Source organism: Coloeus monedula (genome assembly GCF_965178545.1).
Source record: "Coloeus monedula genome assembly, chromosome: 14".
Classification (NCBI taxonomy): Eukaryota; Metazoa; Chordata; class Aves; order Passeriformes; family Corvidae; genus Coloeus; species Coloeus monedula.
Window position 1 is genome coordinate 16,979,376 of NC_138794.1, and position 24,080 is coordinate 17,003,455.

At 40.4% G+C, this 24,080-nt stretch overlaps 1 protein-coding gene across 5 annotated transcripts in view; it reads left to right on the forward strand.

The window, feature by feature from the left end:
• Positions 1 to 24,080, forward strand: part of TLN2 (talin 2) — a 144,706-nt gene that overhangs the window by 67,307 nt on the left and 53,319 nt on the right. For all 5 annotated transcript variants that reach the window (XM_082290388.1, XM_082290387.1, XM_082290390.1 and 2 more), the window contains 19 exons: positions 356 to 419; positions 2,571 to 2,675; positions 3,028 to 3,183; positions 4,054 to 4,155; positions 6,481 to 6,557; positions 8,155 to 8,335; positions 10,233 to 10,346; positions 10,990 to 11,098; positions 11,773 to 11,981; positions 12,095 to 12,193; positions 13,291 to 13,458; positions 13,591 to 13,885; positions 14,802 to 14,968; positions 16,042 to 16,170; positions 17,678 to 17,791; positions 19,581 to 19,694; positions 21,006 to 21,140; positions 22,075 to 22,203; positions 22,820 to 22,922. In XM_082290388.1, coding sequence (XP_082146514.1) covers positions 356 to 419; positions 2,571 to 2,675; positions 3,028 to 3,183; positions 4,054 to 4,155; positions 6,481 to 6,557; positions 8,155 to 8,335; positions 10,233 to 10,346; positions 10,990 to 11,098; positions 11,773 to 11,981; positions 12,095 to 12,193; positions 13,291 to 13,458; positions 13,591 to 13,885; positions 14,802 to 14,968; positions 16,042 to 16,170; positions 17,678 to 17,791; positions 19,581 to 19,694; positions 21,006 to 21,140; positions 22,075 to 22,203; positions 22,820 to 22,922 — 2,570 coding nt within the window. The remainder of the gene's footprint in view (positions 1 to 355; positions 420 to 2,570; positions 2,676 to 3,027; positions 3,184 to 4,053; positions 4,156 to 6,480; positions 6,558 to 8,154; positions 8,336 to 10,232; positions 10,347 to 10,989; positions 11,099 to 11,772; positions 11,982 to 12,094; positions 12,194 to 13,290; positions 13,459 to 13,590; positions 13,886 to 14,801; positions 14,969 to 16,041; positions 16,171 to 17,677; positions 17,792 to 19,580; positions 19,695 to 21,005; positions 21,141 to 22,074; positions 22,204 to 22,819; positions 22,923 to 24,080) is intronic.

Consider the following 24,080-nt stretch of genomic DNA (forward strand, 5'->3'; position numbering starts at 1 on the left):
AACTCCCTAGGAACAGCTGAGCAGGTTTTTTGCCAATCTTATTTAAAACAATCCATGCTTCTCAAAACTTCTAACTTTGTATCTTAATAGGTAGTTCTAGCCTTCAGTGTTAAGTGTTGTTTGTTTACAGAATACATCAAAATAAGGAGGACATTCTCCAGTCATACTATTTCTGTGATTCTTAATAGTCTAAAGTAGGGGGAATCCTTAGAGACTAATTATTTTAACAGAGCAAGTTTCTTCAGGTAGAAAATGACATGCTGGGGGAACCTAGTGCCAGTAAAGATGTATGGAAAGCATCCTTCCTCAAGAAGGAACCATTAACTTTGGAATATCTTCTTTTTTTTCCCCCTAGCCTGAAAGAATTCCTGCCTAAAGAATATACCAAACAAAGAGGGGCTGAAAAGAGAATATTTCAGGTAATTGTGAGGCTGATAAAACGACTATAGTTTCACTACCTTTATAAGAAAAATCTGATATTTCCCAGGTGTATGCTTTGTGTATATTTGAACCGTATAGCTATCAGAAAATGAAATATGAAGTATTTGACAGTTTTCATTTTATTTCTTCAGCAGATTTATTGTCCTGATCCTTTTTTCTTCACTGGTGAAGAAAGAAATGTGCTTTGTTAAAGGGAGATAGTGAAAGTTCAGTATTTTTAAGATCTTTTTGTCAGTTGCATTGAAATATAAAGACGCATATTTGTACTAAAATAGACAACGTTTAGGAAAGCCAGTTTTGATTTCAAACATGAGCCTCAATTCTGCTTGTTAATGCTTGAATTCAGTGGTCTGTGTGGGAATCATCCCATTGTGAAAGACTGGGGCAGTTGAGTATAAAATGGTAAAATATACTGATACTGTAGAAGTGATCTCAGAGTCTGAGTACTGTAGATGCACCAGGTATCTCTGCCCACTGAAATACAAGTTCAGCAATACAGTGGAAGTTGGAAAATTCTGAGGTCAACAGGTGAGAAAAAGTCATCTGGCTTCTGGAAGGACACACCAGAGATCTGTGGTCTCAACCTGGGAGACAGGAGCAGGAACAGATCACATCCTTTCTTTTGTCTGCTACACTCCCAGCTGAAGAATTCTATAACTTTGTAGGTCTGTTCTACCTGGAGTTTTCAGTACTCTTTGTAGATCAGTATGTCTAACACTTTTGTGTGCACCTTTAGGTGGTGCAGTGACAGTGCAATTCAAGCAAAAACCAAATTTATTCACCTCTGAGTATTGTAGCCATGCTGTTCATAGCATGGAATTTTTGCCTGTGTCAGATAAGACCTATGAGTAGTATCTGTCATTGCATGCTTTAGTGCATGGCCCAGAAGCTTATCAGTGAGGGCACTGATCTGGGCAGAGATGTAACAGCAAGGTGGAGTATGTGAGTTGTCTTTTTGAAAAACACCCCAGCTGTTTAACAAGTCCTAAAATTCTGGAGCTTGGCAGGTGTTTTTCACCAAATATTCCATCTGCAGTGACTCCATTTGTGCTCCTTGCTCTTTCGGGATTCTGAGTGTGTTCTCTGTGCTGAAGTTGACAGGTAGGAGCAGACTGTGTTCTTGTGATGTAAGAGGTTTTTGGAGTTGCGGTTGCTTCTCCCAGCCCTTCCCCCTGGAAGCTCCCACACTGTCGAGGTGGGAACAAGTGGAGTGGGAAGGCGTTTCCCATGTTCCTGGTGCTCCCCCTGCTGCTATCAGTCAGCATGAAAGAGGTGGCACCCAGCAGTTCAGAAGCACGTCAGGGGAAGATAGGGTGGGATAGGGAATCCCACAAACAGGATTTAAGTAGTGAGGCGTTTGGATACGATTTTCAGCACAGTGGTCTGGGATAGGAGAGCAGGTGCTGGGAGAAGTTTGAATACATAAGATGGGTGCATGTCATTACTTATAGGTAATCATCAATCTACTAATGAGCAAGTCGTTTAAATAATAAATAGAGACTGAGTTACAAGGCACACTTAGATGAGTATTTCAGGATGAACTATTTAGAAAAATCATTGTTTGTTCCTCAGCTGTAGAATTATTTTTGTGTGATGGAAAAAAATTCTGGATAGTGTTGCAACTGGCAAAAAAAGGCCTATTGGAAGTACCTGAAAGACATGAGAAATGGTCAAATACAAAATGTGAGGCTGTCATGGATCAGAAGTTCTGGGCACAAAGCAGGAATAAATAATCTGTTTCTGGGGGGGGGGGGGGAAAGGCTGCTGGTACATGTAAATGATTTTTTAAAGCTGAGTGAAGAGACATTAATTGTATGAAACCTAATGGTGTCAAATAGCAGGAATACCTAGAATTTTAAACTGTGTCAGAAGTGGTTCAAATGTGCATGGTCTGAGACAGATTGAATGGTTGATGGTCAAAGAGGAGTGTTCTGTTTGCCTAGGTTGTTTATTTTCTCTGATGTGAGGGATTATATGATAGTTTTGCTAACATTTCTACCTGGTATTTTTTCAAATATTCTAATTGTAATGAGTATTAACTAAGCATCCTGAAACAGATAAAAGCTGTACCCTTTTTTTGTTTCCAGAAAGTGCAGGTTCTGCCTAATTGGTACTGAACTCTCTTACAGGAGCACAAAAACTGTGGTGAGATGACTGAAATAGAAGCCAAAGTGAAGTATGTGAAGCTGGCGCGTTCCCTGCGCACCTACGGGGTGTCATTTTTTCTTGTTAAGGTAATGCGGCTCTTGCTGTGACCATCCTGTATCCTTGGTTGTGGATTACCTCAGATCCCTCACTAAGCAAAGGTTTGATACCTCAACCACTAAAATATTTCAGTCTCCTTGGAGGACTGAGAAGAGGGATTGTCTTTTGAACTGAGTAGTAAAGATGCAGTAAAGACCAGAGCTTCTCAATGCATTGCTTGAAAATCATTGCCTGTAAACAGACAAACTAAGCCTGGAGTTTTAAATTGTCGCTGTCTGCATGCCAGTTTCTTCCCTGTGTCAGTATATTCTATCTTGCACTTTCTATATCCTGTGGCAAGCCACATTTGTGTGGAAAACAATCTTCCACACCTTTTTATAGGAAAAAATGAAAGGCAAAAACAAGCTGGTTCCTCGTTTGCTGGGGGTCACCAAGGACTCAGTGATGCGTGTGGATGAGAAGACCAAGGAAGTGTTGCAGGAATGGCCACTGACAACTGTGAAACGCTGGGCTGCCTCACCTAAAAGCTTCACTCTGGTAATCTTTATATATTCAGAAGACAAGATCTGTGTGGCAAGGAGATTTAGAACAGTTTCTGTACTGTAACTTGTTCTATCTTTAATTTTCTAGCATTATGTAGAGTCACTGAGTCCTCATGTAATAAATTGGCCCATACTGGAGTCCAGGTTGAATCTGTAGTTTGGTGCTTCTAGACAGGCCAGTTCCTCAGAAGTACTGTTTGAATCTTCTAATAAACCACTGTTTAAATCTGGTTTGTGCCTAAGTACTAAACAGTTAAGGCATTATTATTCACACTTGTGTAAATAGTTATGGTCCTTGTCATTCATAATGTGCTTTGTGACTTGCAAAATAGGAACATAAACAAAGTCGGATGGCTGATTCATGCATCTGATAATTACAAATTTAGAGAAACTTCATGAATGTGATACTTTGTTAATTGGTCTATAGGAGGCCACTGCAACATTCATTTTGGATATTAAAAGATTGTTTGTAACAAGAGGCAGAGGCTAGAAAGTTGCATTCACTTGATTCATGTGCATCTAATTTCCAATTGCATGGATGATTATGCTCTAGGATTAAATTCTAAAAAAACTTTTCTCCATCCTCGAGTGAAGGAATCTGATAAAGTTAGATGAAGTCTCTTGGGCGTTTCAATTTGTGGTACGTGTGTGACTGAGCTGAAATAAAAAGCATTCTTCTCTCCTCCCTTAGTCCCCCATATAGACTGGTTTAGAATCTTGGAGCAGTTTATCTTACTGTTGCATATAATAAAATGTCTATACAATTTTAAAATTTTAATTTTCTCACTTGTATTTGGTACTGTTTCTTCATTTACTTACTTTGCATTTTCAAATAGGTTTTGGGTTTTCTCCTCTTTTTCTTCAGGATTTTGGTGAATATCAGGAAAGCTATTACTCAGTACAGACCACTGAAGGAGAACAGATCTCTCAATTAATTGCAGGTTACATTGATATCATCCTAAAGAAGGTACGGTATTAACATCTTGGCATGTAGCAAAAAAGCCAATGCACAACCTCAAATATGTGCAAACTGCAGTTTTTCTCTCATGAAGTCAATGTTGTGGTTTGATGTTCTATATTTTTACCTGCAAGTAAGGCACTGCTTCTGGAAAAATCAAGGCTATTTATTACACCTCTAGCAAGGGTCAGACTCAGTACAGCACTTCTGGAAGAAAAAAAAAAAAAAAAAAAAAGCTTTGCTTTTCTGTCTGGAAGGTGACCTTGTGACTGTGAATATATATCCAGGGAAGAGTCCAAAGCTTCAGTTATGGATTTTTAAGCTACGGTCCAAAGTGATGAATCAGGTGGAAAGAAATTATCCTAGAAACAGTATTTAAAACTGCAGCAAGTACTACACAATAGTTGTCCAGGTGCTCTTGTATATAATGTACCAAAACTGAGAAAGTTTTTTGGCCAGAAAAACAAACCAAAAAGCCCCAACAGTACATCGCTTTAAAAACACCGTGATTAGTAAAGCAAAGAATAAAACCTCAGTTGTGCAGGGAGGGATAAAATCAGTGTTTGTGAAGAGGTCAGACTGCCTTGAAATTTGTTTTTATGGAATGTGCCTGGCAGGAGAGAGGAAGGCCTGATACGCATCTCCAGTATTCAAAACATTCCCAAGCGAGCAAGTGCAACAGCAAAAAATGGCAATTTTGCCAACAAATGTGGAGCTGAATGGTCCCATTCTAAGCATGCTGTATAGAAAAGCAAGGTGTTCCAAACAGCACTGATTGCTTTGTCAAATTTTTACTTTCTTGACAATCCAAACTACGTCTTTATTTACTGTAATGGATTTTAGTAGTAAGAAATCACAAAGTTAAGTAGCCCAGAAGAATTTATTGCCTTTGTTCATGTGAGCAGTGTAAGATGTAACATCAAGTGTTACATAATAAGAGGTTGAGGAGGATTGCCAGAATTCATCACATGCCTTTTTCTCTGAGGCTGTCAGGCTCAGGTTTAATAAACATCAAATAAATTGCAGGTTTCTGTAGATGGTTTAAAACTTGATTCAAAAGTAGCTTTGCTCTCTAGTGCCAAATGAAAGCAGCCTTCTGTCTTGATAGAATACAAATGTGCAAATTTCCACTCCCAGTCCTTTGATTTTTTTTTTTTTTCCCTCTACCATCTGCTGACACAGCCAGTTTAAAATGAATGAATTAGGAACAGGTTAAAGCATAAACACCCATGATTCATATGAGAAGCTGCAGTTCACAGTTGTCGAGCCCACGTTATTTCTGTGATGGATGCCTCAAAGTGGGGTTTATTGCTCTCAGTTGCATATTGTTAATTCTTGGTGTGTTTTGGACTGGTCCACCTCATTTTCTTTGGTGTGCATTGATAGATACGTTTTTTTCTGCTCAAGTGTTATTAATACAGTGTTCCCCCACCCAATACCTCATGTCCTGCAGTTTTAGTGATAGGTCATTAATCAGGTGACAGGGAACCCTGAACTTGAGTAGCTTATACCAAAATTAAGAACAGTAGATTTTTTTTACTTCACATTATTATGGAAGTAAGGCACAATCTTGATTAGAAATAAGGAGTTTCAGTTCATGCATAAAATCAAACTCTGATAGTAAGAACTTCTTTCTCCAAAGCCGTGTGTTCATATAGATGTGCATGAGAAGTTTCTCTTAAATGTATCCAAGGTCATAGTGGATACTTCTCTATTTATGTTTATCTATATGGACTCAAGCTACAAATCATGTAGCAAGGTGGAAAGCAGACAGTTTCTCTGCACTAGGCCACAAGTAAAAATAGTCTCTTTTTATAAGGCGCTATTTCTATGATTTGTAGTTCCCTGTTGTTTCTCATGGTTTGCACTTAATGCCCTTATGTATATTTACAAATCTCTCTTAGCGCTAAGAAACCCCTCCCTCATGAAGTCAGACTGTTCTGAACTTTAAAACACCTATGATAAATAACTTGGAGACAGTATTTAATTTGTTGTCTTTACTTACAGATATGTGTTTCCTACTGGTAGGTAGCACCATACAGTAACATTTCAGCACTTTCCTTATACCTTTGTTCAGAAAGGCACCAGCAGGCTTTTTACTTTGTCCTTCATCTGCCAGGCTGAAGAGCACCTCTTCTCCAGTGGAGGTTGTATTGTCAGTCACTGCCCAACAGCATGGTGTTCAGCACCAGACAAGGCTCTACAGGTGTCATGGTTTAGCTACCATGACAACAGGTCATTTGATTAGGTTTGTGGTAAATGGCAAGGAAATGGTGGAGAGAAAGTAAAAAACAACACACATTGTTTAACTTATCTTTTTTCCCCCTCCTCCAGAAACAAAGTAAAGATAGATTTGGGCTTGAAGGTGATGAGGAATCAACCATGTTGGAAGAATCTGTTTCACCTAAGAAGTGAGTGCATGCCACAGGAGGAAATGGTCTGTCTTTAAGAGCATCACATTTAGCTGCGGTAGCTTTTTCAAATTAAGTAGTACAGTTATTACTGCTAAAGAATGGTTTCTTACAGAGTATTTCAATAGAAGGAGGGCTATCCCCAGGCAATTCAGCAGGCTTCTAGCTTCATTCAAGGACTGAAGACAAAATTGTTGGTTGGCGCAACCAGCAGTGGCACCAGGTTGTACTAATTCGACCCTTGAACAAAGGCACTCAAGGCTGTAATTCAGTAAAATGCAGGGGCAGAGAGTGGGATAATGAAGCAGAGCTGAAAAGCTGTAGTATTTTTTTCATCTTCGTGTATGATTTACAAGGTTTTAGTTGCTTGTGTGTGGTAGTTCCATGGTTTCCAGTAGATTTGACTCCTGTCAGTTTAGTTGTACACAGTGTTATGAGCAGAACTGACTCATTTCACCAGCCAAACCCATCAGATGTGTGGTGGCCATAGAGGAAAGGGTTTGGTACAAGTAGGGCAGGTTATGGTTTTGATGGGAAAGTAACTGAATATAGCAAAACACAGAACTGTAGAGCTGGCCGTGCTCTTGAAAAGGAATGTCAAATCTTTCTGTGCAGTGAGACAATAGAAACAGATTTGTGACATTTTAAGCTGTAATGAGCCACTCAAGTCTTTTCTTGGAACTCTTGAGGGTGGCAGTGTCAGCAGTGTGTATGTGAAAAGTCCATTTGATTTATCGTTAAGCATACAGTTTATATGAAATAGATTTGTTAGCTATTTCATGTGGCCTTATGGGAAATTTTATCTTTTGATGGATCACACATGTTCAGATGTGCTTTATTTTGATATGGCCCTTTCCAAATCACTTCTAGAATATACTGTTAGCTAAGTGCTGTGCAGAGAAGCCCAAAACTTGTAGTGGATAAATACAAGATTTTTTCACAGTTGAAATCACTTCTCTTTTTTCTCAGCGGAGTGTTGTTGTTAAAGCCTGAATTTCTGTCAACGCTTCTAACTATTAAAGCTTAAACCATGTTTAAATATGAGCAGTGTATCTGGCAAAGCAGTTCGTGACCGTGGATGGCAGTAACTTTATTTATTATTCTCCAGCCCATTATCTGATGGACTGCCAGATTATTTGCAAGTGCTGTGTGCGTTTGTTTGTATAAAAGTGGAAGAAAGAAAGTTTTTATCCCTGTTCTAGGGAGTACTTGAAAAAATCTCCGTAAGGTTCATGCTTCTATTTTCTATTTTTCAGCCTGTGATACAGCTGAAACAAAGCAGTTGTTATGCCATAAACCTTGCTCTAGTTCTGTCTGCCATGCATCTAAAAGGGGTAAAGCTACTGTATCATCTATAACAAAACTGCCCAGTGCCATGTTTCCTTGGTGCCTGCTCATTAGTGCTGTTAATAACTGATCTGCCAGAAACCCCAGATTATCTTTTTTTCTAATATGTTAGAAAATAGTTAGAAAGAAAAACCATAAAGTTTTCCAGCTTCTCCAGATGTTGTGAAATGTATAAATCATAGAGGAAGAGCAGCTGGCAGAACTCAATTTGCAGGAGCTCACTAATTCTGTGTTGGATGTTTTTTCCCAGATCCACTATTCTGCAGCAGCAGTTCAACCGAACCGGGAAGGTGGAGCACGGCTCCGTGGCACTGCCGGCTGTGATGCGCTCCGGCTCCAGCGGCCCTGAGACTTTCAACATTGGCATCATGCCTTCTCCCCAGCAGCAAGTCACAACTGGCCAGATGCACAGGGGACATATGCCCCCACTTGTGAGAAACCTCCTTGTTTTGTGTGTGAAACCTGCCTGTGCAGCAAATAGTCAGAAACAGCATATTATACATATTTGTAAGAGCAGGAGCCCTGGCTGTAACTTCCTGACTGTTCTACCAAACATAAGTTTTGAGTATCCCTTAAATATTTAGAGTGTCACATTTTGACTTATTTCCTCATTTTCTTTGAAGCAGGCTTTTCCAGCCTTTTCTTTACTTCCAAGCAGTTAAAACTAGTATTGAAAGGACAAAAAAAAGGTTTAAAGACTGGCAAAAGTAAGCAATTTTAAGGATAAGGCTTACTTCTAGCTTATCACTAGCCCACCAACTTAGAAATTTTTTAGCAGGCGTAAAGCTGATAGTGCTTTTTTTCATTTAAATTGAAAGACTTTCACAAGCCCTAAACAGCATTTAGAGAATATAATCAGTGCTTAAGATCATGACATACTGCTAGAAGAGTAGTCTGTGTAGTGGATTGACCTTGGCTGTTTGCCAGATGCCTGCCCAGCTGCTTTTTCACCCCTACTCCTCAAGCAAAGAAGTCTGTATGAAAGATATACAAGATTAAAAAAAGTTTTATATCAGTATAGGTCAAGATAAAGACAGGGAAATCATCAATTACTTTCATGGGCAGAACAGAATCAGCTTGGAGGTAATGAATTTAATTTATTGTCAATTAAAATACAGTTGGATGGTGAGAAACAGATGAAAACTACAAACACTTCTCACTCACTCCCTTTTTTCACACAGACGCAACTTCACTCCTTCATTTTTAACTATTCTGCTCCTTGCTCACAAGTGGTAAATTTGTAACAGCCCATCTCTGCTTCTTCCTCCTCACACTTTTCCCCAGCTCCAGTGTTTCCTTCTTGTGGGCTGCAGTCATTGAGGATAAACTGGCTCAAGTGAGGGTCCCCTATGAGCTGCAGCTCCCTTCAGGAGCGCCTGCTCCAGCACTGGGCTCCTTCCTGGCAAGGCCCTGCTCCAGCACAGGCTCTCCACAGGCTGTAACTCCTTTCAGGGAAATACCCACCTGCTGCGGTGTGGGGTGTTCTGTGGTCTGCAGGGCACATATGGGGGTACCCGCTCCAACACAGCCCTCTCCACAGACTGCAGGGAAATACCTGCTGCACTTTGCTCTCTCCCACAGGCTAAGGAAACTCAGCTCTGCTGTCTTGAGCATCCCCTCCACATCCCTCTCAGTCACTGGTATTTGCAAGGTTGTTTCTTGAACTCCTTTTTCCCTGCATTGCCCTTTCTCACAAGTTTATCCCAGAGGTGCCACCGGTGTGGCTGCTGACCTCAGCTGTGTCCTGTGCTTTGTCTGTTGGAGCTGTTTAGAACCAGCTGTGCTCAGCATGGGGCAGCCCCTGGCTAATTCTGCCAGAGGCCACCCCTGCAGCCAAAACCTTGCCACAGACACTCAATCCACACAGCATCCTGCTCTGCCTAAACCCCTTCTGTTTTCTCTTAGTTTATGCATATTGATGACAATTTAGTTTTAGAATCATCCTTGATTGCATTGGGAGGCTGTCCCAGGAAATCAATAATGATCTCCTAGAAGCAAGTTGAGTTTTCATGTTGCTCGAATGCAGGTCGCTAAGACAGCTCAGTGGGTTTGTGTATGTCTGATGGCCATTGTTTGAGCTGAGACAGTTGAGCACTTTATATGTGTGTGAAAGTACCGAGGAGAGTAAAATGGCATAAGCAGAATCAAGACTGTGAGAAGAGTTTGAGAGTTTTGCTTTCTCCACTGCGCCTGGGGAATGGCAGCTCTCTGAAATTGGCCTGGGATGGTTGCTGGACTGTTGTCACTCAGGGTCTCTTCATGCTCATGTGATGTGCTTGAAGTGCTCTCTGGAACACAGCACAGCCATTGCCTTGCTCTGCCTTGCAGACCTCAGCTCAGCAGGCCCTGATGGGGACCATCAACACCAGCATGCACGCAGTTCAGCAGGCACAGGCCGACCTCAGTGAAGTGGATAACCTGCCACCTCTGGGGCAGGACATGGTGAGTTCTTCTAATCCACACAGAAATGAGCCTTAGTGCTTTGGGGTGTTTACAGACCAGTTTAGTCATTGTCCCCAGATCTAAAGTGATATTGCTAAAGCTTTTAAAATGAGGTAAAAATGTTGTGCTCTCTTTGAGGAATTCATGCACAGTGTTCCACCTCACTCTATTCAGTCTCCTGAGATTGGATGTAGCAGACTTCCTTGCATAAATCTGCCTGGAATGCTACTGTTTTGTGGGCATATGTAGAGTTAAACACAAACTACGGGTAATATTAACGGTGGGACTGACTGCCTCCCAGAGACATGAAAAATAAGAACAAAATATGATTCTGTTGTTCTTGATCCAGGCTAGGGCAGGAGGACAGAGCCAGAGAGTTATTGCTTACAGGGGACTGTCATTCAAGAGTGTTTAGCCTTGCTTATGGCATTTACCATAAAAGGGCAACTGTTGAAATGTGAGAGCAAATCTGTAGTGAATTAATCAGCAGAAGAAAATGCTTTCATATTTCACTTTAAGGGTCTGTTGGTTGTCCTCTGTTTCACTTTTAGAAGTTCATGCAGGAATGGGAGATGCACATAGTATCTTGTCTTACAGAACCTCGCTGCAGTCCTTAATTCTTCTTTTTGTTATTGCTCTTCAGGCATCAAGAGTATGGGTTCAGAACAAGGTTGATGAATCAAAACATGAAATACACTCTCAGGTTGATGCAATCACTGCAGGAACTGCATCTGTTGTTAACCTTACAGCAGGTAAATTTCACTGGGAAGGATTTCCTTGCAGTCTCCTAACTATTTGTCAATCTCTAAATCAAGTCACATATGAACTGAGTATGAGGCAGCTGCAGAAAATTTTCTTTAAAACACGCCAATAGCTGAGTGCATTGATGTGTGGAAACAGCTTGGTGTCCCTCCCAACACAGATTTTTGTATTTGCAGTTTCTGTAAAGGTGTAACAGTCACAGAAGATAAAATGGAGCTTGCTTATCCAACAGTAGAAAGTGCTGGCCAGGTTACTACAAGAAAGCACCGTTGATCTGGCTGTTGTTAAGGAGAGATTGTTTTTATTGACAGTGGTTTTTTCTTCAGCAAATTACAAGTTGAGGTAGCTACGAGTGGCTTAAAGGGGACAAAGCTGTATTACCTTAGGTTCTTTCAGTATTGAAAGAGGCTGAAACTGTGGCCTTCTCAGCAAATTGCATTGAATGAAGACAAATTCTCTTAGAGGATAGATTATTGCACAAATGTAGAAATCAGAAAATTTATAGCAGTCTAATTTTTTTTAAGTGATGAATTACTTAGTAGGCATTGCTTGGCTGTCTTGAAATGTCTCTTTTCTCTCAGCAGAGTGTAGCTTGTTGTAGCTGCCCCCATTTCCCTTGCAGCCACTGAACCATTCTGATCATTGAAAACCATTTGCTCTGCAGGGGACCCAGTTGACACTGATTACACTGCTGTGGGATGTGCAATTACAACCATCTCCTCCAACCTCACTGAGATGTCCAAAGGTGTGAAACTGCTTGCTGCTCTCATGGATGATGAAGTTGGAAGTGGAGAAGACCTCCTGAAAGCTGCTCGAACCTTGGCCAGTGCTGTCTCAGACTTGCTGAAGGCTGTGCAACCTACTTCAGGAGAGGTGAGTATAGAAAAACTTCTCAGGTTTAATGCAGAAGTTCCTTGAGGAAATCTAAAATTCAAGTAAAGCTCATTTTCTTTGAATTAATGCATTTCACTGTTACGTCTTCCCAGCCTCGCCAGACGGTTTTGACTGCAGCTGGAAGCATTGGACAAGCAAGCGGGGAGCTACTGAGACAAATTGGAGAGAATGAAACAGATGAAAGGTTCCAGGTAATGAGGGGGTTGCTTGTCAACTGTCAGAACTGTGCAGTTTTGTAATGAGGAGGTCCCTGCATATAACCAGGCTTCCCAAAGTGTGGTTAGAAAATGCTGGAGTTTCTCTATGCTGATTGAGGTGAATCCATTTTGAAGTTGTTTTTAATTACACAGTCACAGAGTGCTGATTTCATAGGAACCCCTACTTCATTCTGTGCATCATACAGATGCTCTCATGCTTCATGGAGACCTTTGTGCTCTGTATTTCTTCTCATTAAATACAGTGGGTTTTATGTAAGTGTTTGTTGTGCCTGTATGTATACATGTAAACCAGAAGTTAATAAAATCTTTTGGTAAACTGAGTAGAAGAAAACCATTGTATTACAGACAAAATCTTTTTAAGATGAATAGTAGTATCAATTATAAAATTATAATGCTTTATGATTTAACAGTGTTTGCTATTAGCAGTTTAAGACCATTAAATGCTCTTAGACCACTGATATGCTCTGTAAAAAACATGTCTGGATTTTTTCACTGAATGGCAGGGACAGGTTTGTACCAGAACCAGGGGAAGGTACTTTTCAGCAGCAGATAGACCTCTGGAGTGCACTGTGTGCAAGGTGTCTGCTAATAAAACTTAAAAGCTGTTTTTAGCACTTCATCCATCAGTAAATCTGTGCAAGCTTCATCAGAGTTCTCATTTGTATTCCTAGCTGAGTATGTATTACAGCTCTTGGCTAAGAGAAATAATCTAAGAATTCTTATCTGTGTTATGGAGTGTTGGAGAAGGTGGGTAAGGAAAGGGATGGTTTATCATATCTAAAAGCAAAACAAAAAGTAGTGAGTTTAATTTTTGAAATGCAAGGTTTTCTGCCTGCTGTGAAGTTGAAATTATAAGTAAGTGTATTGGAAGTTTTTTTTTTTTACTGGAAAACCAGGTCATTTTAACAGTACAGGCATTAGGAAGACTCCATCCTACTAAAAAATTGAAATATATGGGTGGGATTTGAAGTGGAGAAATGGGAAGAAATTGTTTGGACTTAGTGATTGCTGGAATTAATGCCTGAGTGTGTTTCAAGGTCACAGACTGAGTTTTCCCGTTTCTTTACCAGGACGTTCTGATGAGTTTGGCCAAAGCTGTTGCCAACGCTGCTGCCATGTTGGTGCTAAAGGCCAAGAACGTAGCACAGGTGGCTGAGGACACGGTTCTGCAGAACAGGGTCATTGCTGCTGCTACCCAGTGTGCCCTCTCTACTTCCCAGCTTGTGGCTTGTGCCAAGGTGAGGCAGTGGTGTTTGTGAAGGGGCAGAGCATGGTGTCCAGTGAGTGCTGCTGTGCGTTCCCAGTGGCCTTGGGAACAGACTCTGTTAAATAAGCCTTTTCTGAATGCTCTGGGTGCTCTTTCCATGCAGGTGGTGAGTCCCACCATCAGCTCCCCAGTATGTCAAGAACAGCTGATTGAGGCAGGGAAGCTGGTGGACCGTTCTGTGGAGAACTGTGTGCGGGCCTGCCAGGCTGCCACAGATGACAGTGAGCTACTGAAGCAGGTCAGTGCGGCTGCCAGCATTGTCAGCCAGGCCCTCAACGACCTCCTGCAGCACGTGCGCCAGTTCGCCAGCAGAGGGGAGCCCATTGGACGCTATGACCAGGCCACAGACACCATCATGTGTGTCACTGAGAGCATCTTCAGCTCCATGGGAGATGCTGGTAAGTTCCTCTGAGGAGCAGTAGCTTGACACAATTCAAACATGCACCACTTTTCAAGTCAAGGAAATAAAAATCCTTCTCTGACGTGTGCTCTCCTTCTAGGCTAGTGCTGTCATGATGGGTAGTGATCCAGCCCATAATAGAAATCAGCAACATGCACATAGCTGTGTGCTAGGTAGAGTAAATGTTCTGTGAAAACAATCAATACCATGCTAAAGGAAGACTATAATATTTTGTCTGTTTTCTGCCACTGCTTCACTTCACAGAATTGTATAGCAATTTCTCATCTCCAAATATGAAGACAGGCACCTGGGCGAATACTTCACAGTGATTGACTTCATTATGCATAGATTTTGTTGTAGGTTTTTAAGCTTACTTCTGCTTTTTTTCTGAGATGTTTCTAAAAAGTGCACCTTCTAGAACAAGAAACAAATGGTTTTGGTCAAAACCATCTTAATGGTGCTAAGTGTCTTCTGACAAAGTTCTCAGTTTATATTGGACAAAAGATAACTCCCCAAAAACACAGGAGAAAGATGGGTAATTTTTATTGAAGGAGTGAAATCTTGGCTGAGATTTGAAAGCAAAATTATTAGTCTTTGCTGGGACAGGAGTTTCCTTGAACTGTATATTCAGAACTAGCTAAAAATACTGATCGTGTGGTTTTGTCTTACTATCTAGATTGCAAATGCTACATTTTTTTCTTAATCTCCACTGTAGTGGTTTCTGTCATTTATATTGTGATCCAAGATTTGTTTATGAAACTTTCAAGTTATATGAACTATGTGTGTATCATTTTCAAGTAAAAAAATACTTCAGCAAATGTAACTTCATTTTTGCCTTGTGAAACGATGCTGAATTTTGAAACCAAGACTGAAATTCAGAGAGAAGAAGGTAAAAATGCAGTTGTGCTCCCCAGGTGAGATGGTGCGGCAGGCCAGGGTGCTGGCTCAGGCCACCTCTGATCTCGTCAATGCCATGAGATCCGATGCCGAAGCAGAGATTGACATGGAGAACTCCAAGAAGCTTCTGGCTGCTGCAAAGCTCCTGGCAGATTCCACAGCCCGCATGGTTGAAGCTGCAAAGGTACCAGGAAAATGAACTGTCAGCTTAAAATTGTAAGGCTGTACACAAAGAAGAGATGGTATGTGGGATTTATAAATAGGATCTGGCTGATAGTAGAGATAGTTTCTCTTATCCTGCGGAAGTGTGGCATTTCATGACTTACCCTAGGTACATTCCAAAAACCAATTTATCAGCTGCCTGTATTTTTTTGGTTTTAAAAGATCTTTGTGCACTGCTTTTGCTTTCCTGTGTGCATGGTGGTCATGACTCAAGCCATGTAGGGCAGTTACCACCAGCCCTGAGCCGTGGTGCAGGGTCTTGTGCCAGTGCAAATGGAACAACAGAACCACAGCAATCTCTTAGTGGAGTCACTACAAAGCAACTCCCCTCTGTCTAAGCCTGGGGATTCTTGCCTGTATTGTTCCCCTCTGCATCCCTCCCTCCTCGTTCTCACAAGAGAGGCAAATATCTCAGGTTTTCTTTCCTTTCTGTGCTGGAAACCTATGTCAATCTGCTAGGGAGGAGTATGTCCTTTGAATTGTTTCCCAGATCCTGTGCTGAAATGGTTTTTACACCAGCAGTGCCAGCCATTCTGCTGGGACTCTAGAAGGCCTGCATGCCTGCCTGCCTATCCTTGACTTTCCGGTACTTTCTCAGACTTCAAAGAGAGAAAACCTACTGCGTTAAACTCAAGTTTTGGACTGCAATTACTGAAGGACATATTGAATTGGAAATTTTAAAAACTGGGTTTTTTTCAAAAACCTTTATTCATACAAATACATTATTTCAGATCATAGGGGAGGCAGTTTAAAAAGGCTTTTTTCCCAAGCACCTGGAGTGGTATATGAAGCAAATGTTCAGCTTTCTTCTTCTAAGTACCAGACATAGGCAGTAACAGCCTTCCACTAGAAATAGATTTTCTGCTTTGAAGTTTTGTAATATTTCAGTGTTCTTCTAACTTTCCTTATGATAATTTAAGGAAAATGAATGCTGATGTACCAGACACTGTTTGAACTTAAGCCTTGATGTTCATCCACATTTTCTCCAATAATTTTTACTCAGACTTACAGTTTTTGCTTGGAAATTTTGTGCAGGGAGCTGCAGCCAATCCTGAAAATGAGGATCAACAGCAGCGTCTGAGAGAAGCAGCAGAGGGACTGCGGGTTGCTACAAATGCCGCTGCACAGAATGCCATCAAGAAGAAAATTGTCAACAGATTAGAGGTTGGAAATCAGTGTTGTATTTTCAGCTTGCTCCCTTTTGATAATTAGTATCTGTAGATAATTTCAAGAAAGAAGAAATTCATATTTCAGTGAAAGTGCTAAGCAAAGAATGATAGTGCTGTAAGCTCAGTTCCAGAGTACAAGGCTTAGAATTAGAGATGCCAGTATATCATAACAGTCCTCAGAAAACTGAGCATCTTGTATCGCAGATGTGGTAAAGGGGTGTAAGGCTTTGACTCAGAAGGTGTTCGATGGTGGCTTAGTCCTAAAATTAAACAGCTGAGCTGAAACTGCTTCACTGCTGTGTTAATTTATCTCTATGGTGTGCCATTTGCACACAGTATCTCTTGGTGGCTTTACTAGGATATAGAGTTCCATATGAATTCCTGCACAAAGTTAGTTGAATCACAGTATATCCAATTAAACTGGGAAATTACCCAGAGTCAAGAAGCAGAAATGGATGTATCTTTTTACTTCCGATCTGGTGGCCCAGCCAAGAGGGAGAAAGGCAATTTACTGTGCAGCAAGGATAAAATATCATGGAAGTTTGTCTTGCTGGCAAAGTTTGATATTCACATTCTCAACTAAAATTAAGAAAAGACAGATTAAAAAAAGAAACTTTTAAATAATTCCTAGTTTACAACTGTGATTTTTACATTAGTCTGATTCAAGTGCAATAAGGTGACCATGTTCCAGAAATACATAAAGTTCCTGTATCTGTCTAGCACTGAAAATCAGGAGTACTTTAGGAAATAAAGACTGATGCCTGTAATTTTCTAACTGCATGCAAGGAAGTTTTAGTCAAAGAGTATTTTGTTTTGCTGTTATAACATATACTGCCTTACAAAGGAGTAAAATGTGTAATAAACTTCATGCTTGCTTCTGTTTAGTGGGCCAGTTAGTGTTGTACAGCATGTTGAAGTACCTTGCATAAACTGTTGAATTTTTAATTTTGTAGTAGGGAGATGTTGATAATAATATTCATAGATATTTGAAGAAGGTCTTCACAAAGCTTTTAGACTCAGAAATACCAGTATTTTGTACCTCTGGGTCATTTTAGGATCTTTGCTTTTGCTGTAGAGCAATCTCAGCAGAAATTGGCTCCCTTGAGTCCTGGGTCAGAGGTGTCAATGTGGCTGTGTGAAGCACTACGGGTACTTTGCCTGTTTTCTCTGGCCTTTATAAGGAGATAATTGTTTAGACCAGTTCTGCTGTTTGTAGTTGACGTCTTTTCCTCCTGTTGAATCATAAGCTATGAAAGAGTAGGAGCACAGAATGCTTCTAATTCTGTCTTCTTCTTCACTGGCAAATTGGAGATGGGTAACAATGTTCAAATAATTTTCACCTTGAGAGAAGTGCAATGCTGGATTTCCTTAAGGCAAATCAAATTAAGGGATAAAATGTATTAATTTGTTGATGTTGTTAATGTAAAGTTACCTATAAGTGTGTGTTTCATCCTCTGAATTACGCAGTTTTATCACTGATTTAACTTTCTTTTTCTCAAAAGATTGCAGCTAAACAAGCTGCAGCTGCTGCTACTCAGACTATTGCAGCTTCTCAGAATGCAGCTGTTTCCAATAAGAACACAGCAGCCCACCAGCAACTTGTGCAGAGCTGCAAGGTAAACACAGCACAATCCATGACAACTCTTGAACTCTCTGCTTTATGGGGAACTGATGATGATCATCTCCTCTAATACTGTTGCAACCTCAAAAGGAGCTTTAGAAAACCCCCCAACCCCACCCATGTTCATGTGCGTGGATTCTGGAGAGTCCTCGTTTACTGTATTATCCGTGCACTGCTGTTTGTAGAGCTTTGCAAAGCTGAGCTACTGGTAGTGCCATGTAACCCTTGGCTGCTACAAATACCCCTGCACACGCTTTAGAAAAAGGGTTGGTGGGTGTGGATCTGTTGAGTAACAACCAGTTTGCCTGAAGTACTTTTACTGCAAGTTTTGGTACAGATCAGCCAGTGATGGAACATATGCAGAGCTGTGCTAGAAGCACTGTACAGAGGGGTCCCATTGCTCAGGAATTCGTGATTCCCTGATTGTGGTTCTAAGCCTGGGCCATGCATTCACTGTATGAGTGTGATCTTCAGCAGGGGAGTAGCTTTATGGTTATCAAAATGGGCTGTTGCATTATATATGCAGTGAAATGGAGCTGAGGTCTGTTGTGGCATAAAGGTAACCTTTGGATTCGCCATAATGAAGGATGGAGTAGCAATAGTGATTTATACTATAATGGAGTGAAATTCTTATTTAACATATCAGTTATATAATGGGTTATATAACTAACAACTGATTTGCTATTCTGATGTTCTGCCTCCAAGTAACTGGGACCTTAAATGTCACTATAAAAACATAAGTTACAGACCTTACAGTGGGATTACCATGATTCCTAGCTTTAGGTTGAAGCTGTAAGATCACAGATTTCAAGGTATGCCTGAAGTCAAGCACATTTTTATAGTTCCAAGCTAGAATTCAGAGTCTGATGAGAAGCTGTTCCCTTTTATGTTTAAGCCATATTTGCAAAAGACAATAGAATGCAGAAAGATTTTATTCTGCATCAAAGAGCAGTTCTGTGGGGAAAAAGAACAAAACCATTAAAGATGATATTGTTAAAAACAGCATTAACATTCTGCAATTACTTCTTGTCATGGTGCAATGCTAAGAAATGTAGGAAATAACTAAGATAGCTCAAGTATACCTCAGAATTGTGTTGTACAGAGTTTCTGTTTCAATATGAACTTTAAGAAAGGGCAACGTGATAACTGTTGTTTACTCTTCATTCTAATTTTGTCTTGATGCTCATTTATTAAATAGCAGAGAAGATTCGGTATTTACTTTTTTACATTTTGGTGGTGGTGGTAGTTTAGTATTGCACTGCTGAAGTGTTATTGTGTAATGGATGGACAATGAGGACAGTCCAGGAGTAAAGTTTTAGCAGTATACGCTTGCACATGCTCAAGCCATGCTACGAAGTTGCTGAAGGCCAAGGAAAAGTAGGCTGAGGTGCATGTGTGTAAAATGCAGTGTTTTCCTGAAAGTGGGAACTTCTCTTGAAAAAAATCTATCCCCTCCACTACTGGCATTTGAACATGCAAAGGAAATAATTCAGAGTACTTGATGTACACAATTCTGCATAAAAATCTTGGTTTGTCTTGTAGGAGCCTTTAACTAATAAGTAGATTGAATAAAGATTTCTTAAGGAGAACATCACTTTAGAAGTCCTATTGTATATTAATTTGGTTCCATGGAATCCTAAATAAATTCTGTGACAGCATAAGAGTATTTCACTTAGGAATACTGCAGTTGTCTTTAAAGGGAGTGGGAAGCCTGTTTGTTTTATTTTCAGAGGATTTTGAGTTTTTATTTATTTACTAAAATATTTTCCCTTTGTCCATTTTAGAATGTTGCAGACCACATTCCTCAGCTGGTGCAGGGTGTAAGAGGAAGTCAAGCTCAGGCAGAAGACCTCAGTGCCCAGCTTGCTTTAATAAATTCCAGCCAGAATTTCCTTCAGGTGATGTGAACCAATTATTGCAGTAGATGCAAAAAGCATTTTTTTAGTGCTGTATGTTTTCATTTGTGATAAATAGCCAGTAAACTGTTAAGAACCATGTCAAGAAGTTCATTGCTGACTACGAGCCATAGATAGGAGAATTTAGTTCCTCAGGTTAGGTGGCTGAAATACATTGTATCTGTGGAGAGTGACAACTGCTGACAGCGAGGTTAAAAGTAACAAGAAAAAACGAATGTTTATGGAGAGCCAACATTCATTGCCATAGCACTTGCCTTCTGGGAAAGAGTTTAAAGAACAAGCTGAAGAGAATTTAGCATCTTTCTAGGTAGAGGTCTGAATATGTGAGAGGCTGTTGTAACCATTTTAGGCAAGGTACACTTAGTGTTGGAGCAACAAGTTTCAGAATTCGTCAGAAATAAAAGGGAATATTAGCCTGGTTTTGTAGATATTAGCCTGCATAATGGATCTGGATTGACGGTTTGGCCAAAACACAAAATTTGACTCTGTGCTTTTTCTAAAACATCTTGAAATAGAAAGATAGAATATTGAGCATTGATAACAAAACTATTGGCTTATTGTTAATGTTGCAAGAAACAGCCCCAGAAACCAATTCTCTGTGTAATGGCAGGGTCATTACTTGGCATCAGTTACTCTTGCCTTAAATGTGATTGCTGTTAGCAGGTTTTTATGGTCCTGTCTAGGCAGAGGGATCACAAACCATGTTCTCATTCTGTTTAAGTATTTGCTCTATGATTCCCTCTGGAGTCAGTCACATGATTGATCCATCTCCCCTTTGGCTGTATGTGTGTACAATGGTCATGATGAGAATCAGCAAAGGCTTTTAATTGTATTAGCAGTAATCTCTCTGTAGAGGCATTGCTTGAATTACAGTTTCAATTTCATAAAATTTTGGTAGAGATTAATATTTAGAAAAATAAAGAGAAATTTGCCATCTCTGCCACCTGGACCTGATTCTATCACATGTATGCTGACTGGCAAAATTTCACATTTCAATAATTTTAAGTAGTCTACATGACTACTTAATGGCCTCAGACAGACATTGGAACCAATGGAGTAGTCATTGTCCCAGTAAAGCACAGATGAGTCCTGCTGCAGTGGACATGGAAATGGGACAGAATTATGACTGGGTACTCCAGCTTAAGGAGCAGGATTGTGCTGGTCATTAAAGAAAAATCTAGAAACCTCATGAGTGTGTGAATGGAGAAAGCAGTTTGTTTATTGACTCCTAAGCCTTCTTTAAAGAAAATGAGCTGGTAAAACCAATTGTGTTCACTGTTGTTCCTTGAACAGCCTGGAAGTAAAATGGTGGCATCTGCTAAAGCTGCTGTCCCCACAGTAACTGATCAAGCAGCAGCAATGCAACTCAGTCAGTGTGCAAAGAATCTTGCTACCAGCTTAGCTGAGCTACGAACTGCCTCCCAGAAGGTAGGTAAATACTGGTTTTAATCAGCTAAAACAAGAGGGCTTTGCATCTCCCCTGAGGGAACAGCTCATGCTCAGGCAGCGTTCACCTCTCACTGCTGTGTTTTGTGCACTCTTTGCTCAGACTCCCAAGTGGCCTCTGTATCATGATAGAAAGGGGAGGGAGAAGGGACAAGAAAGCTGAAAAGCTTGTGCTACCCTTTCCACACGAGACAGATGTGAGGAGAGTATACAGAGCAGCACATCAAGACTCTGAGCTGTTACATTTGAGGAAGAGCAGGGAAAAGGGAGCACATCTCGTGCCCCACCAAAGCCGTGAGAACCCAGCTTACAGCATTGCTGTGCTCACTGTTGTAATTGTGAACTGGAATCATCATCTCTAGAATTCAGGGAAGCAGAGGCTCTCCGTGTTTCACACACAGATTTCTAAACCATGTGGGGCTTAAAAAAAAATACAAGTGGAAAGTCTCGTCTTTTTTGCGTGTTTGTACACTGAGGCCTGAAACCAGGATTGTAGCATTGAGGTGGCTGCTCCTGAGCTCATGCTGGAAGTTCCATCTTGTACTGATGAATGTGGGCTGCCACATCAGGGGGTCAGCATGGCTTTGGTCACGATGCACAATGAGGCCACTGGTGAAAAGGGAAATCCAGAGTGTAGCAGTTACCTTCTCAGTCCCTGAGCTGCCTGCTGTGAGGGGACATGTACGCAAGCCAAGTGCACCTTACTCCCCTGGTGCCTCTTAGCAGAGTGTTATTCTCTTCATAGACTGAAATGCAGGAGTTTGGAATCCATGATGTATAACACTTAGAGGGCTCACAATTGCCTCTAAAGTAGGAAGAGAATAATTTGGGAGGGGGCGATCAGATCTGAAGCATTTACTGTTTCTGAAAGTTGCTTACAGCTGCTAACAGTGGTACTGATCTGATTTCTGAATAGGCTCATGAAGCTTGTGGCCCAATGGAAATCGATTCTGCTTTGAATACAGTCCAGACACTCAAAAATGAACTTCAAGATGCAAAGATGGCAGCTGTGGATGGACAGTTAAAACCTCTCCCAGGAGAAACTGTAATTGAGGAAGGATGTTCTTCATTTAAAAACAAACAAACAAAGTTAGCTGTTAAAAAACTTAAATATTAGAGGCAAAACAAGTCATGAGGCTTTGGATAATGATGATGCTGATAAGAGTTTACATTGATTCACTTAAAAAGAGTATATGTTACTTCTACGCCAGAAGTATGTTCTGGAGTAGAGTTATTCATAGGACTGTAGGGCCTCCTTCTCTAGTGTACAAATTACAGTTTGGTAACAGAAATGTTTCAGTCTTGTAAAAAGAATTTCTTTTCAATTGTGACAATGATGAGAACTCAGGACAGCCAGTTCTAGTAGGCTTAAAAAGTGAAATAGTTTATTTGGGGAAAAAAAGAAGCCCTTCTTAGATTAAGGTATTTACTTCCATTGCTAATTATAAAATATTTTTTGTTCACACTACCTAATACGTTAATTTATTTCATCCTGAATAGGGAAAACATGCTAGTCAGGTTTCAGAGAAACTGTGTGTGTATTCAGTAGCTGAGGTGAAATTTTAGGTTTTTGTGGAATGAGGAATTTTGTAGTACTGTTTAAAAAGAAGTGTTTTCGTTGACCTTAAACTAAATATTTTGTCCTTTGCAATTTTTTGCAGCTTGAGAAATGCACTCAGGACCTGGGGAGCACATCCAAAGCAGTCGGTTCTTCAATGGCCCAGCTGTTAACTTGTGCTGCTCAGGGCAACGAGCACTACACAGGTACTGGTTTATTCAGAATGGCTCTGTGAAACCTCTGCTTTCCATCAAATACTTGATGAAAGGTTTTCTTATCACAGACTACTTAAATCAAGGAATTACTCCATTTTTTTTTAGTGCTGATAGTGAATCGTGGTAAGCTACTAAGGATTGTGAGTGTGACTTGTGCTTCATAAAGAACCGTGATGCAATCTGCTCTGTCTTTAATCAGAATAGATTGGGACATGTGTTGTTTTTGTAAATATGTGCCACTGAAACTCTGTGAAGGGCAGAACTAAAATGTTACACTTTAAAGGTCAGTGCCACTGGAAATGCTGCTATGTCCTTACAGAAAGTTTAAAAGGGTGCCTTGGATATGTTTTGAAGCGACAGGATGCAAACATAGTGGGGCAGCTTGGTGATGTTCAGAACTGCGTCTCTTCCTAGGTGTTACCAGGTCACATGTACAATGCAGCTGCTCTGGCTGATTCATTGAGCACATTTGCATAGTTTCAGGTAAAGCCAGCAGGGAACCTGGGCACACAGATTCTACAGTTTATTTTTGGACCTGTACTTTTAGCAGCAAATAAAACACCTTAATAAGAAAAATGCTCTGCAGGAGGGACAACAGTTTACTTGTAGATGTTTAAATGTTCTGTGTCCTTATTTCTGATAGAAATGAAAGCTGTTGTTGCAAATGCTCCCATAAGATTTTTTTCTAATATTACTGATAAAAGGCATTATGGCAATTACCACTTCATTGCTTATAATTGCATCTGGGCTCTAGAACTTACAGTTGCTTTCAGTTGAAGCAGATGGAATTTCATCGAGATGGCTCATGTTTCTATCACATAGTTATGCAGAAGTAGGCACTGGGTGTCAGGTAAGGGAGTACAGATACTTGCAGCTGATAATGAATAGCTAAATCTAGTAGCTCTCTTATCATCAGGTTGTAGGAAACCTTACAAAGCAATGAGTTCCTTTTCAATAATTGCCTAGATAGAAGAAGGAGGCCATTATTCATGTAGACTTACACCTTAGCACTGGAGCTGATGGATGTCCTTTAACGCTGGCCAGACAGACCACAGAAACTAATTTTATTGCATCCTTTCTGTGACTTCATTCAGTTATTTTTATTTATTTTTACTCACAGTGATGTTAGGTTATATCAAGTTGTATCAT